This window comes from Leptonychotes weddellii, chromosome 4 (genome assembly GCF_054177405.1).
Source record: "Leptonychotes weddellii isolate Sample4059 chromosome 4, ASM5417740v2, whole genome shotgun sequence".
NCBI classification, from domain to species: Eukaryota; Metazoa; Chordata; class Mammalia; order Carnivora; family Phocidae; genus Leptonychotes; species Leptonychotes weddellii.
In genome coordinates, this window is record NC_138372.1 from 115,552,573 (window position 1) to 115,567,990 (window position 15,418).

At 38.8% G+C, this 15,418-nt stretch overlaps 1 protein-coding gene across 7 annotated transcripts in view; it reads right to left on the minus strand.

Annotated features, from left to right (window-relative positions):
• The window catches only part of EYA1 (EYA transcriptional coactivator and phosphatase 1), a 312,419-nt gene that overhangs the window by 95,748 nt on the left and 201,253 nt on the right, over positions 1–15,418 (minus strand). For all 7 annotated transcript variants that reach the window (XM_081816112.1, XM_081816115.1, XM_081816113.1 and 4 more), the window contains 2 exons: positions 2,606–2,688; positions 2,016–2,202 (listed from right to left, as the gene is read on the minus strand). In XM_081816112.1, coding sequence (XP_081672238.1) covers positions 2,016–2,202; positions 2,606–2,688 — 270 coding nt within the window. The remainder of the gene's footprint in view (positions 1–2,015; positions 2,203–2,605; positions 2,689–15,418) is intronic.

The following is a 15,418-nucleotide window of genomic DNA, read 5'->3' on the forward strand; positions in this document are numbered from 1 at the left end:
CCCAAAACCAGACTAACTCTTCCTTGAATTTCTCAAGTAATCCACATTTCTTTTTAATGTGGAAACTCACTGAACTTTCCACCTCTAACTACATAAGGAAGGCTGATCCATACATTTATTTCAGTGGGAAGTGGTAAATATAAGAAACCTGAAAAATACTGTTTTCTCCCCAGTTCAATTCATTCCTATTCTGCAGCCATAAAGATACTGAAATTAAAATGAGTACCTGAAATACTAAGCATTTATTCAAATAAAATCTAAAATAAATCATTTAATCTTAAAATCATATAGACATTTTGCATTGTTTCCTATGGACCATGGCTCTGTGCTTAGTCCTCCCCACTCTTTCACATGGCACCCTTTTGACAAATAAAATGCACTTAAAATAATGGCACGTTTCAGAGACTAACTTTTCTGATATGCCTAAATTGGTATTTTTTAGAAAATGCTAATCAACCTTAATTTAAAAAACATGATTAAGTCTTCACTACTTTGTACTGTACTCTTCACAATCAAAATGTCATGATGAAGTAAGTAAAATTACTCTGCTATTCTATTTCAAAGCTCCTTTTAGTCTGCAAGAAGTTGGCATGGCCCAGATGGTTCATATGAAAACATGAGATCTCCCTAAAATTGGGACAAGCCATTATCTTTCCTCGTGATGCCTATATGAAATTAACGGAAATAGAGAAGAAAAATCTGTAACAGCTTCTACAGTAAATCCAATTTTTGACAGCAATTATATAGTTGTTAAATCTAAAAGACATGTATATTAGATTCTGTGAATACTGTATTTACACATGTGAACTGAGTGAAAAATATATCAAGCTAGTTTTTAAAGAATAAAGGTAAATGGATTACAATCATCAAAGATTAAAATGTATGGAGTTGGGCTGTGCAGAAATAGTATTTGTAGCTCATTGGAATAGAAGTTTAGGACTAACTTCTGCTCTGGAACAAAAGAGTGTTCACCTACATTTAAGAAAAAATGTGAAACACTAAAAACCCAAAGGAGATTTTTTTATGGGGGACATCTGCTAATATTTGCAAGATAAACCTATAGTCAAGATTGAAATTAGCACCTGTTGCATAAAATTTGTTTTCATGATGTAGGATAACCGACTAGAATTAACACACTGTGATCACAATTTCATAGAAGTGTGTTTCAGTGTAAGACCACTTTAACCTGGCTTGCAGCAAAGAGCGGGCTTTGGTGCTAAAAATAAAAGGCAAAAGGAAGCAAACTCTGGGATTGTTTGAGGATAATGGCTCACCTCATAATCCATGAAAGGAGGGGCTACATTTTTAATAAGACAAAGGTGAGACGTGCAAGAGAAAATATAAGAAATATAGGTAAAGACCAATTCAGGAAATTAAGCATACAATTTTGAGAGTTTCAGAGAAAAAACTAAAAGAGGGAAAGAAATGTCAAAGGCTTGGTAGGAAAATTTCCAGAGATGGAGAGATTTTCATTTGAAAGGGCCTATCGAGGGTTGTGCAGAAGTATGGAAATTCTCATGCCCAGTTACAAAATTCAGAGTAGGCCACGAGCGGGAAGGGTGAGCCAGAGGAGTCACTGTTTTCCATTATTAACTCTGATTTTTTTTGATTTTGGAGAAACAGTAAATATTTAATGATAATAAACATTGAATTTGAGGTAATATTTATTTTCATATTCAATATGTGGGCAAATATTTATAATTATAGTTAAGAATTATAGCTCAATATTTATAACTACGTATCTAAAACACCGTATCTCCTGAAAATTGAGTATATTTACAACGAAATAAAATCTCAATTTCAAGGGCTTTTGAAGTTACATAATTTATACTAAAATTTTTCAGCAAATAAAAATAAATAAAGTTAATGCCACGATCCTGCTGTTTGACTTAGATTTAGGCTGTGCCAAAACTTGCCAAAACTGTGAAACCCCTGCATGAATATAGGACTGTAGAAAAATGCATTTAAACCACCAGAAATCTAGCCTGCAGGACTAATAAAGTGCACATAATTACCTGCTGCAGGATCTGTAACTGCTTGGCTGGTGATGCCAGATGGTGGCTCTTGAAGCTGGTAAGTGGCATTTGTGGACGGCGTGGTCGGGCTGGTGTTGCTGCTTGTCATATAATGGGCTGGATACGGTGAGCTATTGTAATACTGTGCGTACTGACCCTGGCCAAAACTCGGATAAGATGGATAGTCCTACCAAATCAAACCACACAAGAATAATCCATCAGAATGTTGCTGCTTATTTCTCACTTTTCAAAGTATAACTATATTTGTGTTTCTGGGTCTTCTCTGAATTCCCAAAGTATACACTGATGGAAGTGCCCAGACTTGCAAACAAATTTTATGTAAGATCAGATACACTCTTCCTATGTCTTCTATCCCATGATGCATGACTAGGTAAAATTAAATGATTCCGAAAACCAAATGCTCACCATGGAAGACTGCTAAAGAGGTTTTTAAAAGAAAAAATATACATATCTTAAAAGGCTTAGGTAAGCTGTCACAGTATAATATAAACAGATCTTTCTTTATATAAGAAAATCATCTGTTGCATTTAAAAAAAAAATTCTGAAGTTAAACTGGCTTTTAAAATTACCTGCTGTGAACTGTTAAATCCAGAGGAATTTGTGAGTGAATTATTTCCTGTATATAATCCTGATGATGTTGTAAAACTGCTACCTAAAACAAAATGAAAAGAAATATGGTTGATGAAACTATGCAGAATAATGTACCCATAAGAAATCATTATTTAGATAAAACAGAGTTGAAAATCATTGCAAATGCATTTGGTTTATCTTCAAAACCAGAATCCACTGCCATGACCAAAAATGGTGTTTTCTTAAAGTCGTTGAAAATTTTCACCATACTGCAAAGCACTAAAGAGTACAGAGATTTAAATTCTGAGGGCATGAGTAACTCATATAAAATTATGGGCAAAATTATACGTTTGTGCAAAAAATATTAGACACTGGGTTTTCCATTTCAATTTGTAAAACACACCAGGATTTTTTCATATCTTTACATTAAATAGGCTTAATGAAAAATGATGGACCTGATTAAAGGACCTTTAAAGTTCTTACAAGCTCAACAACTACAATGCTACTTTCAAATACTTTCAGACTTGTGCTGGTCACTATAATGGCCCACTGAAAAAGCTGGTTATTTCAATTTCACAGAAGAATAAATGGCAGCCCTTGAAGTATTTGATAAGACAGGGCCCAGAGAGGAACATGATCAATGTTTTACATATACATGTGCTCTCTAAGTAACATTCTATGTGCTGAATGTCTACACAGGTTCAACAATAAATAGCAGCCACTGTGCAGGATACAAACATAAAAGCAATCTCCGTTCCCTCCCTTGTTTTATTTATTGTTCAACTATTCAAAGCAACACTTTTATTTGTTTTTTTTTTTTGAGAGAGAGAGTGTTTTGTGCATGTGAGTGGCGGGGAGAGAGAGAGGGAGAATCTTAAGCAGGCTCCATGCCCAGCGCTGAGCCTGATGCGGGGCTCGATCCCAGGATCCTGAGATTATAACCTGAGCTGAAATCAAGAGTCTTACGCTTAACCAACTGAGCCACCCTGGCGCCCCAACAATATACTGTTTCTGATAATCATATTAGCAAAGGTTTTTGAAAATATGAGGGATTGGCAAATCTGTAGACCATGGCATTCATACGCTACAAAGTGGGAATTAAATATGCACAACCTTTCTGGTTGGGCTGTTCGGTCAATGATTAACTTCCAGCCAGCAATTTTATTTCCCAACATTTGCTCTGAGAAAAAAAAAATACGTGGATTTATACAAAGAGATAGCAAAGATGTTCTTCAGTGCTGTTTCTAATAACAAAACATAGAAAGCATTCCCAAGTCCTTAATAGGTGTTATTCAGAAAATGGAATACTATGAAAACACTGAAATGGTATTATAATGATGTTTAATTACATGGAAACATTTTTCATATTATTTTGCTAGAGTAAAAATGGAAACAAGGAAAATGTTTTGGTGATTTCATCGGAAATATTTTTAAAAGTATAAAACGTTTTTAAAAAGCACAAAAATCTCAGAAACGTTATCTATGGAAGAGCACAACCATTGGTCACATAATATTCATGAAGCCAAGGCACATTTTAAACTTTTCTACTCAGCTGTGTTGCTTCTATAAACAGAAAAAACCTTTTTTTTTTAATTAAAATTTTATGTCAAATGAATGGTATGAGCAATAAATGTGTTGGCAGTTCAAGGAGATAGTCTTCATTGTGAACTAGCTTTTCACAGATGTCTTCAGGTATGATGCAGCAGTTAATACATGCCAATGATTTATTTGCTACTCCTCAACATTTAAGTACTACCTTAAGAGTCAGAAAACGGGGTTTCCAGTCATCACTTATGAGCTATTTGGACTTTGGACAAATCACCTAACCACTCTAAGATCTAATTTCCCTACCCGTGAAAACTCTACTTCATAAGGTTCTTCAGCAGATCAAATGAGGTAATGTTTTGGAAAGCACGATGCACAATCTACACCACACAAATGTCAGGAGCTGTTATTGTTTATCTCAGTAAACATTTCTAAAATGCTCCACTGCATTTATGTATCTTTTCTCTCTTTTTACTTTCCCAAACTAGATAAATCGCTTTATCTCTTTGCATATCTAAAATTCTTTTCCTACTTACTTATCAAACATCTCTGAACTTTGAAAACCTGATCCAAGGCTTTGTTATTTTTATTAAGGGAAACTATTTCCTAAGAGAGTTTCAAATTTAGTTATCACAGACTCATATTTGAGGTTTCTTTATTTGTGCCTTTCAGGAATACCAATTGTCCAAAGTTCCTAGAACATCCATCACAGATATGCAGAGAGCTCTCACACTCCTAATAGTTATTTCGCCACGAAAACTGGGGCCTCAGACAAGCTCCCCATATTACTGTCATTTGCATGTGGCAATCACAAACTTTTAAACATATATTAAGTGCTGGACTCATGGTGATAAATACATGGGAATAAAAGGATGACTAAGACATGGTTTGGGACCTCACAGGACATACCAGGATGACATCCGTTTTGTTTTTTTAAGCACTGGACCTCATGGGCATGGGACTCACTCTATATTTATTAGTGAACAATTAATATTGATATTTTATATATAAAGCAAACTTACACTGAGCATTTTAAATATGCCTTGTAAAATAAAATTTAAATTTCTTTTGGATAAGAGTGTGTGAGATCAATACTTTTTTAAACTTTCTTATAAACATTTAACAGGAAACATGACTTTGGGTTATGACTTGTTACTTTCATTTAAAACTGCACACTTCTAGGTTATGACTTGTTACCTTCATTTATACTACACATTTTTGAACAATAAATACTGACCTCAATAATCCCTACCCACCAAGAAAATGAGTAAGATATAGAAAATATATTTTAAAAATGCGTGTTTCCATTCCGTAAGTTATTCCCTGGAACAAAGTAGAAAAGGCCATGGACGCTATATTGGTACGTAGAGGCCACTGAGGTATGACCAAGTAAATCACAGTTCAGTACTTGAAATGGCACCCAAGTGACTTTCCAGACTTACTGCTACTTCTAAGACTGTACATTAGCTGGAATTCAACATAAGTTATATTCATTTACTGGCCGACTGCAGGCTGAGGTCCATTCCATTTAAGTATGCTGCGGCAGGCTTTAACGGCACTCCTGTGGCCTGGGAGACTTCATGCAACTTCCAGAAGGGTCTCCGTTACTTCAGGGAGAGGTATACACACGAGAGAATCAGGCTCAGGCAATACTCATTCTTCACCACCAGCATCGGGGCTGTAGGGCCACCCCACGTGCCTTCACGTAGGACTCGGGCAAAGAGGGCTGCTAACTTGCAGTCCAGGCCACCAGCACTGGCTTTCGGCAACAACCGCTACTGGTTTCCTGCCCATCTTCCAGCCCCTCCAGGTCATTTTCCACAAAGGTGGAATACTTTCTCTAACGTGCGTATCTGCTCTTCTCACTCCCCTGTTTAAAAAAAGTAACTGTTGGGGCGCCTGGGTGGCTCAGTCGGTTAAGCGTCTGTCTTCGGCTCAGGTCATGATTCCAGGATCCTGGGATCGAGCCCCGCATCGGGCTCCCTGCTCAGCGGGGAGCCTGCTTCTCCCTCTCCTACTCCCCCTTCTTGTGTTTCCTCACTCACTGTGTCTCTCTCTGTCAAATAAATAAAATCTTTAAAAAAATAAATAAATTATATTGGGCGCCTGGGTGGCTCAGTCGTTAAGCATCTGCCTTTGGCTCAGGTCATGATCCCAGAGTCCTGGGATCGAGCCCCGCATCGGGCTCCCTGCTCAGCGGGGAGCCTGCTTCTCCCTCTCCCACCCCCCTGCTTGTGTTCCCTCTCTCGCTGTCTCTCTCCCTCTGTCAAATAAAATCTTTAAAACAACAACAAAAAAGTAACTGTTAGTGGCTTCCTCTTACCCTCGGGATAAAATTCAAACGCCTTACCAGAGCTTATTTATTAGACCCTGGTCTGGCTCCAGTTTATCTTTTGGACTTCTTTGGTTTCTTCCCAGGAACCTCAACCGAACCCACCCAGATAGACATTCCAGCCTAACTTCACACAAAGGAAGCAACATGCGGTTCTCTTAAGGCGACTCCTCTTACTTCCTCCCCATTGTATCCTAATATCTAATCAATAACTCAGCATGGACTAGAAACCTTTCGTCTGAAAAACCTTCCCTGAATTCCCCTATTCTCTTTCCTCCTAAGCCTGGATTACTGAATCTCTTGTCTATCTGCCTATCTACCTACCTACCTACCTACCAATCTACCTACCTACCTCTGTAATGTATATACAGTGTTATATAAATTTATATAATAAATTATATATGTATATATATAAACATATACTTATATAATATATACCTATAATTCCATATACTTATATATTTTATTATATAAATTTATGTAATATGTACACAAATTTATATATATTTATATATTTATAAATATGTTTATATAATATATACAATATTATATAGAATATATACATATATAAATATAAAATATATCAATATATAAAATGTATAATATATATTTTTATATATTTATAAATATATATGTATTTATAATGTATAAATACATATATAAATATATATAATTTATATATTATAAATATATATTATAAATATATATTTATATATATCCATGACTACTCATCAGTATTCCAAGCTAATTAGTACTAATAATAAGCAAATTAATACAAATTAAATACTAATTACATTTTTAAAAAGATTTTATTTAATTTGTGAGAGAGCACGAGTGCATGAACAGGGCGAGTGGCAGGCAGAGGGAGAAGCAGGCTTCCCACTGAGCACAGAGCCCCACACGGGCTCAATCTCAGGGCCCTGAGATCACGACCAGCCGAAATCAAGAGTCGGACACAACCGACTGAGCCACCCATGAAGCCTCAAATACTAATTACATTTAAGCTTATTAGTTCCTTCTCTATTAAATAGGCTAAAAAGAAATCTTAGAGCTTACGGAATTGGATATTTGTAGTCAACCCATACAAACATGCCCAGAATACAAAATACGGTAACACTAAAGATGGACCACGTCCACTGAGTACTTACGATGTGTTAGGAGTGTGTTCATCTTTTACATGCTTTATCTAAACCCCACAACACCTCGATACTATAGGGAGTATTAATATTCCCATTTTGCAAATAAGGAAACAGAGGGTTAGGTCAAGAGAATACAGCTTTCGTGGGGTAAAAGTGAAATTCAAACCCAGCTCTGTCTGGTTTCAGAGTCTACACAATGCTCTCTCATGCCCTCTTACCGCTTCTTTGTTGCTTTTAGAAGTTCTGAAATTCACTCTAGTTTTCTATAGGACTAAGAAAAACGTAAGAAGCAAAATAGATGTACATAAGAACAAAGAATAGCACTTAAAACTTACTGAGTGGTAGCTCTGAGCCAGGCCCCCAAACAGTATTTTACATGTTACAGCTCCCTGGGCCCTCCCAATACCCCCCCTCCCCCCCAATGAGAGGAGTATCTACATTCCTCTTTACAGATGAGCAAACTGCTGAAGATTACGAACAAGCAGGGCAGACCTGGGATTCTATCCCAGGCCATCTGGCTCCAGAGGCAAAGTTCCTAATCTCCACAGTAGATTACCTCTCAAAGTAATTGGGGCCGGGTTCGGGGTGGTGGGAGTGGGGTGGGAGGAGATCTTTGAAAAAAAATTTTTTTAACATATCCAACATATGGCTAATTGTCAGGCAATCGTCAGGAGCTACCTGTTAAAAGGCACATACCTAGGCCCCTCATTAGACATGGGAATCACCATCTCGTTGAGGTAGAAGAGGGAGGGTTTGACCTGAAAATCCACAGGTTTGTCAAACACCCCAAGTACCTGCTTTTTAGCCCTACTCTGTTTTGTACCAATTCAGCAGATGTTTTAGCAACTGCTTCAGAAACCCGTAACCAGTACTCGCTTGCTTTTTTCCTCTAAGAAAGTAATCACACTCACCAGGCATTTCTAGAATGGAAGCTTCACGGAGACTGTTTGGGGCAGTTTTGCTCCTTCAGCTGTGCGAAAGCTCTTAAAGGGAGGAGAGGGTTCCACTTTGATGGCCGATCGGACACAGAGTTGGTGCCAGCAGCACCCGATGAGTTTCACCGGGTCAGAATGCCGCAAAGCAAAGGTAGCATAGCTATCACAATGCTCCCGAGAAAGTTTCGGTGTAGAGCTGCGAAACCCACTTCCTACCCTGAGCAAGCCCAGCAGGAGAGGCACATTTGTGGAGAAGGCTGCCATACACTGGGCTTGAACAGGGATGCTGCAGGGGGAGAGAGGGCAAGACGCGATGAAGAAAAACAGACCTCCTCTCTCTGTGAGGGTCCATCTGCTGCGAGTTCCTCTTTGATTCAGGAGTCGTCACTTTTGTCTTAGGTCATAGAATTAGGCTTAATATTCAGAATTCCTTTATCAAAAGAATATAAAAGTGTTCTCCTTCCCAGAGACAAATCACTCTACGTGAAAAATAGCCTCTTAGGTAAATAAAAGAGCAAAAATATTCTGTAATAAAATGCTGTATATTTTATGTAGCGGAATGTTGCAAAAATTCGCCAAAGTAGAAAGGATTCCCACTTAGAACTCATTATTTCTTAATTGTGGAGTTTGGCAGGGGTGGGCTCAAGCGAAGCTCCAATAATGCACAGTATTATTCTTGGTATAGTTTGGAATTAAGTTACGCTCCAAGCGTGGTGGCAGTGGAGGAAGCTTCCTACCCAGTTGTTAAGACAAAAATCTTAGTTAAATAGTTTACCGTTGTGAAAAATCATAGCAATACTTCTTTTTTTGGTGGGGAGCGGAAAAGAACACTGAAAAAAATTTTCCTTCCAGAACACCTCTAAGAGTCAAAGCTGATCAAGTGAATGAGAACACCTGGTTAGTTTGGGAAGGAAAATACAACTGCACCAAAAAAAAACCCCAAAACAAAAAAACAAAACAAAAAACCCAAAAAGCACAAGTAGTATGTTTCTCTCATGCAGTGAGGGATAACTGCCCAAAGAAGATCAGAGACTGAAAGGTTCTTACAAAAGTAAGGGGAGAGATGAAAGGTAGGTGAGAGAAGTTTCTTGATCATTTAAGAAAAGATTAACAGTTCAGGAAAAGACATGGCATTCTTTAACTGAAAAACCCAAGAATCTGACGGTTGAACATGCCAATATGAGAGCATATTGCGGCACAGGAAATGTTAAAGGGCGGGGGGGGGGGGAAGCTGTCATATGTGCAAAGACATGTACGTGCACATAACTGGGCCTGGGGAAGGGACATGGGGTTTGGGGAGGAGAGTTTGGGATGGATGTTGCCTAGGCTCCCTCATCCACAGCCTGCTATATTAATTCAGGATAGGATCCCTGGGATCCTGGAAACACATAAGACTCATTCCTGCTTCCTTCTAACAGTCCTCATTTCTCATCCTTCAAGGCCTGGTCCAAGTCCTAACTTTCCAATAAACTTTCCCTGACTATTCCTCTCTGCACAGATTTCACTTCCTGGGAATCCCAGCTTTCTAACAGAAGCCATGGAATTTGCCTCTTTACTAGTCTTGCTTCCATCCTATGTTCCTTAGATTCCTGTGATGTATTTATCCTGCCTGCCTCACGTGGACATGGATAAGCCATGGCTGATTCATGCCTTTGAAGGGTTTCATCTAGGCTCACGTGAGAGACAGAACTGGTGCTTAAGAATTTTAGTCCAGTGTGGTAAGTGACAAAAGGGTCTGGTAATAATATACCTGTCCTAAAGAATCAGGTAAGGAGGAAGACTTTTAATAACTTTTTTTTTTTTGGTGATGGTGGTGGTAACTATGGGCAGTTTGGAAGGACAACTTGAAAGCCAATAGACATTACAAGAGAAAAACATGTCTCAACTTCCTTATTTATTTGTTCAGCAGTGAAAAAAAAGAGGGAAAGGAAAAACATTAATAACAGCTTATTTCTCAGATTTTATCTAGAGAACACACACTTTACTGTTTTTTGTTTTTTTTTTTTTAAACTAGATGGTGTATAAAGGCTTATCTTTAAACACTAGATTACAGGCACTACTTTAGATTTAAATTAAAGAAAATTAAGTGCAGGCTTGAATAAGCACCCTTCTGGAAGGATTTAAAATATTTCTAAATCTCCAAAAAGAAAATCTATCAGAGTTTTAAATGTTTAATATTTATTTTAAAATTTTATTTATTTGAGAGAGAACACGAGAGAGAGCATGAGTTGGGGGAGAGGAGGTAGAGGGAGAAGCAAACTCCCCGCTGAGCAGGGAGCCCGATAGGGGGCTCAATCCCAGGACCCCAGGATCATGACCTGAACCAAAAGCAGCGGCTTAACCGACTGAGCCACCCAGGTACCCTGTTTTTTTTTTTTTTTTTAAATGATCAAGTAAGATTTTAAATTGATTAATAAGCATCATGGATTTTAAGCTCATAAAATCTGACTGGTTTTAGATATGTAGTACCACTGGATTCCAGAGATGGTACAAGGATGTCACATCCATATACAAACCCCATGGGTATCCTAACAGAACACCGACCTCACCACAAAGATATGGGCCTCCTAAGAGGCTACTGTGAACTCAGATATTGGCATACTGTGGGTATATTAATGAAATTAAGAGTCTTGGGTGCCTGGGTGGCTCAGTTGGTTAAGCAACTGCCTTCGGCTCAGGTCATGATCCTGGAGTCCCCGGATCGAGTCCCACATCGGGCTCCCTGCTCGGCAGGGAGCCTGCTTCTCCCTCTGACCCTCCCCCCTCTCATGTGCTCTCTGTCTCTCTCATTCTCTCTGTCTCAAATAAATAAATAAAATCTTAAAAAAAAAAAAAAGAAATTAAGAGTCTTGCTTGCATTTGAGAAACTTCCTATTCAGAATGCAATAAGATTCTATGTTTTTACAGTCCATTTATATTTTGGTATTTCCACCCCCATTGTTTCGGGTTATTTCCACCAGCAGTTCCTAAGGCAGCCGAGGCAGGGATCCTTCTCCTTTTCCAAGGAGCTGGGAGGATGCTGCTTTCTCTCTTGCACAAGGACTCTGTTAGGGAATGACCACTGTCTCCACTTCCAGGTCACGGTTTTCCACTCTACCACGCCAAACCCACTGTTCCGATTTTCCGATTCAGTGACATTGAAAGTGAATTATATATTCTGGAAAGTGGTCTTAATTTTTGGTTACCCAAACATTGCAGACACTAGGGACAAAGGCACCTGAAAAATTTAATGAATACATTTGCAATCAAACCATCTCATTACTAAAAGACTTCTTCCTTATAACTCTCTTGTAGGCTAGCAAGTAATTTTAAAAGCAAATTATATAAAGTTGCCCACAGACGGCGGATCACAAAGATTTTGCTTTCCTCTTGTCACTGTCAGGGGTTCCTACAGAGAAGGGGTGGTGGTCTTGTCAACCGTAACAAACAAGAAACAGTCTTGCTAGAAGGCCCTGTGTGGGCCACCCTGTTCTGTAGGTGCTAAGCAACTGTAGTTTAAAAATAAGCCAACCTCTCAGAACCTTGATTAATAAACCCCTACAACGTTAGCATATTAAGAATGTAGTTTATATTGATAAACTCCATAATTTAAAATATCAAATCAAAGTTTCGAATGTGCTTTAACCTGGAGAATACTGCCCAGCTGTAACTTCAAAACACTTAGGAAAAGACAAGGGTAACGTGTAGGTCAAAGGTCTACTTCACAGAGAACAAGGACTCACATTAAAAACCAGAATCCCAGCCAACCTAAGAATGCTGGAACCTGCTGGGGCCTGTCTGTACTTCCCATGTTTGAGAGTGTTTCCTAGCACTTACTCGGCAAGCAGGATGCTATTTGTCCCTCGTGTATTTTCACAGAAGTCCATTTGCTTTCCTTCCCTGGCCTCTTTGCCATGGGCTATGTCCATCATCGGGCGCGATCTATGTGGCAGAAGTTAGCATAACTCCCCGGGGACAGGCCTCTGAAGGCCAGATGGGTTATTTAAAACCAAAGTTTTCCCCCTTTCTTACAAGAAGGCTTTTCAGTAACCAAGCTTTCCTTTTTATCCCGGTAATAGTTTTTATATTCCAAAGAGCATTTTTAACTTAGGTAATAAAAACCATAAAGTCTTTACATTTACCTTTCTTGATCTAGTTCTATATACTTTAACAATTCCTATAAAAAACAAATTTGGTACTGATCACTGATTACTTATTGTGACAGCTGGATTTCTACAAAATTTGGTACAATTTTAAATACCCCTTAGTTGAAATAACATAAAATGCCAAAAGAGCTGAAATGGAATATTACTTTAAAAAATCAGCTGAAGCATAAAACAGTCCTAGAATGCAAAAAGGCCATGAACTAAAATATCAATATGAGTAGACTGGCAAAGAAATTAAGGGGAAATTCTGAACATCAGGGCTAGCTGCAAGAGTGATTCTGCAATTCTAACTGTATCGTGTCACTTCATGTCAGAAAGTACAAATCTCAAATGCTTTATCAGAGCAGATTCTGAAAAAGGTTTCTTAAAACCATGCAGTTTGGAGTTTGCTATTTTCCCTCTTGAAAAATACCATTTCTATGGATAATGAAAAACTTTCAAAGTACATTTTGCTAAACAGTTCTGAGTTTCTAAAGGACTTGTACATGGAAACACTTCAGCTATATGTTTGAAAAGCCCTGGATGGGCAGAACAAAGGAAATAAGGATGGTTTCCCTCATTAGGTTATTATTAGATCATTTCCACTGGATAATGAGCCCCAGATAAGGGCCGCGTGGAAGGCTGCAGAGTTGTGCAGCCTGCCACGTACCTTTTAATAAACCCCTGCTCTCCCTTTGTCTCCTTCACTGGTTTGAACCCCGATCTCTTTAACAGAATGAACAACATAATATACAAAGAGGGCGTCAGATTTTGTGTTATTTTCTTCTCTAACCGAGAGCAATAAAGCCTAAGGAAAATAAACAAAGTGAAGTTTCCAGAGCCCTCTGGTTTTCGGGAATATCTGTGTAGCCCCTCCTACCTATCATGACCAATCCTGACACCTTCCTGGTGCAGAATGATAGGAATGCTCCTCACCACAACTACTATTCAGGGGCAATAAAACACTCAGAGCAGCACTGTATACCCCCACCCCCATTCCATGATGTCCCCAACCAGCTCCTCCGATGAGCATGAGCACAAGGGAAGATTGCTTTGGACAAACCATGATCATAAACTAACCAAGATCTTTATTATGCTAAATTCCAAATTCACTTCTCCAAATGAAGCGAGCTAGGGTCCTTACAAATCTTAATCTCTAACCTTCTTTGTGGCATTGACCTCTCCACATTTAACAGACATTTGCATATTCTATAACTGATACCAGAGATGAAAATAGGAGTAAAGATGATCACTACTTGTAACCATCTAGAATCAACAGGACTAAGTTATTATGGAACGCTGGGTTTTCCTCAAAGCTGAGCTTCAGTTAATTGACCCAATCTGATTTTAGTTTTTTTGTGTATGAAAGGGTTTACACATCTGTACCTTAAATAAACTGCCCAACAAACTGTCATTTTCTGTATGTGACTCACCCTCAAAATTATGAACACAGCTCTTCTTTTCTGTGGTAGATAGAACTATGAGCCTCTACCGTATGGAATGCAGGGGTAAAGGAAGGGGTTTGCCAGCAATAACTCTGGGACGTGCATTGAAAAAAATATAACAGTTTGATTTCAGGTCAGTCGCTTCTTATACATAAAAGGTGAATAAATCTAGTTTATGACCAACTGGGCGGATATTCTGTGAAATTGGTCAGTAAGCCAAAGGCTGAAGCCTTTTCCCCTCGGAGGACATTTACATGGACACATACTTACTTATACATACTCACACCCCACCCCCCAACACACACATGCACACACAACATCCCCGCTTCCCCCTATCCGTGCCCTCTGATTGGTCAGCAGCACTGAGAACATTGCCTACACCACCTGCATCACTGACCCAAAGTCTCCAGGCACCCTATGTCCATCCATACGCACCCATTCAGCTAACTCATTTACACAGAGTTTGTCAACAGTGTGTGATGGAAAACCTCCTCACACCATTCCAAAGCGTCTTCCAGAAACACTGAGGCTAATCCTGGGAGCAGGAAGGTATCAAACTAAAAGCAAGGATTTCGCTTCCTCAGGGTGAACCCTACAGTTGTCTACAAACAGAAACATTTTGTTTTCCTCAGTTAAACTTAAGTTTCTAATCTTTCACTGGAGGTAGAAAAGAGATATAGAAAAGAGAAATCGAATTTTCTAGTGATCTCGCAGCAAAAGTGAAGGCAACCAGATTTCCCAATCCATGAGGTTTTACTGCATGGGCTATTAGTATCAGTGCATATAAAACAAAAATTCAATCCTTGTTTGGCTTAAAATCTGGTATGTGCAGGATCCACGGAAGCCTACCATGACAGAAGTGCTGAATGCTGAAGCTGGAAGGATCCAGAAAGATCACCTGGACCAAATATGGGCAGCAAATATGACCTAGTTCACAAGGCTTGGAGTGGCACATACCCACATATTACCAAATAAATCTGTTCCTTAAGTACCATTAAAGTGTTAAAGTACAAACAGTGCTCAGAAATGAATTATCTAGGGGCACCTGGATTGCTAAGTCGGTTAAGTGTCTGCCTTCGGCTCAGGTCATGATCCCAGAGTTCTGGGATTGAGTCCCGCATGGGGCTCCTTGCTTAGCAGGGAGCCTGCCTCTCCCCCACCCCCCGCCCCCCGCTTGTGCTCTGTCTCTCTGACAAATCTTAAAAAAAAAAAAAAAAAATTATCTGAACAATTTTTTTTCTGGAGCTGGTATTTTTGACCATTTATATACCTAGTTGTGTAATGCAATGTCT